The sequence below is a fragment of the Fopius arisanus genome, unplaced genomic scaffold (assembly GCF_000806365.1).
Source record: "Fopius arisanus strain USDA-PBARC FA_bdor unplaced genomic scaffold, ASM80636v1 scaffold00037, whole genome shotgun sequence".
Classification (NCBI taxonomy): domain Eukaryota; kingdom Metazoa; phylum Arthropoda; class Insecta; order Hymenoptera; family Braconidae; genus Fopius; species Fopius arisanus.
This window is the reverse complement of record NW_011887776.1, coordinates 139,938-141,331: the sequence shown is the minus strand read 5'-3', so window position 1 is coordinate 141,331 and position 1,394 is coordinate 139,938. Positions and strand designations below refer to the sequence as shown.

At 36.7% G+C, this 1,394-nt stretch overlaps 1 protein-coding gene across 1 annotated transcript in view; it reads right to left on the bottom strand.

Moving 5' to 3' along the window:
- The window catches only part of MICU3 (Mitochondrial calcium uptake 3), a gene marked incomplete in the record, with an annotated part of 29,280 nt that overhangs the window by 4,860 nt on the left and 23,026 nt on the right, over positions 1-1,394 (bottom strand). The window contains 1 exon segment of the mRNA XM_011304176.1: positions 1,346-1,394. Coding sequence (XP_011302478.1) covers positions 1,346-1,394 — 49 coding nt within the window.

Sequence of the window (1,394 nt, the reverse complement as noted above, 5' to 3'; positions counted from 1 at the left end):
ATTTTCTGAGTATGATATCAGTATCCGACCATGTGCGTGAACCCTCGACACTGAGTCTTGATGGCTGGCGGCGTTCTTCACGGTTCCGTGGCGATCAATCACTTTCCCGGACGTCGCGTGCCCGCATGAATGTCTCATTTCCAAGTGGCCTGTATGAAGTACTCGGTACGTTGAAGAATACACCCATAAACGGCAAACTTGTTACTCAAGTGAATCAGGTTCCAATCGTGAAGAATTTGAAGAATTCAATGGGCTAGCCATAAAAGACACAACAGACTTCATCGAAAACCAAAAAGTTAAGTACGAGCAACAAGTAGAATCCTCGCAGTACATTATCACCTTGAACATACTAATTTTACAAGTACTAATAAATTAAAAAAACCTGAGGATTACTCGTACAACCAAATTGGCAATTTAAACTTTTAAGAAAGCCGCATCAATTCTTGATATCGATAAATTATAGTGACAAAAATGAATTTAATCGGCAGAAATTCATTTTCTCGTGTAGCACCGGAGTCGAATTTTAATCACAGCGATTCCAACGTGTTTAGTAGAAAGTTTTGTGACATGCTGGGTAGCAGAAATTTTTTCGCAATCCCCGATGATCAAGTGTCAATAACCGGAAAGGATGAGGTGAAGAGGAGAAAAATATTGGAATTTCTTTAGTTGATCGGTCGATCCATGCGGAAAGATTGAACATGTGTTTAGGAACGTAAAAGTAAGTAGTCTAAAAGAAAATTACAAGCATGAAGTGGAAAAGTGTCTCCCCTCATTCAGAAGAACTGATACACATGGAAAGCAAGTTTACAATATTTCGTAATTTCGATTGACGAGAATCATCGAATTATTAAGATAATCAAAAATTAATGACGAGTATTAGTATGAATTTTGAACGACTGGAAAGTTCCATAATCTTCCTGAAATGACTGGAGAGAAAGATTCAGCGAATGCTGAGTAAATTCCATAAAGATTATCGATTCCATGAATTCACAGACTCGTTAATCACCGTGAATTGACCGTGACCTTTTCAATTGCCTTTCCGGTTCGAATAATCCGGTACGATCCTCAACCTGGAATAAGACTGGCAGATGTAAGCAAGAGATTCTGAAAGGGACTGTACCATTCCTGTCAGGACTCAAAACGAGTAGAAAAATAAAATAATGACAAAAATCATCTGAGTGGATCCAAAATAATTTTTTATACAGATCAAATCACCAAGAATTGATCAATTAAAAATGAATTATCCTTAACCCAATTAATTAATGAAAATCTATATTTTATGCTTGTCATTTGATTTTTTTGGGATAATAAAATATAATTAGAAAATAAATAATTATTTGCTTACCTTTGTCTTTCATACCCCGAAACATGTGCGGTCCTCCGTACCGAGGTGA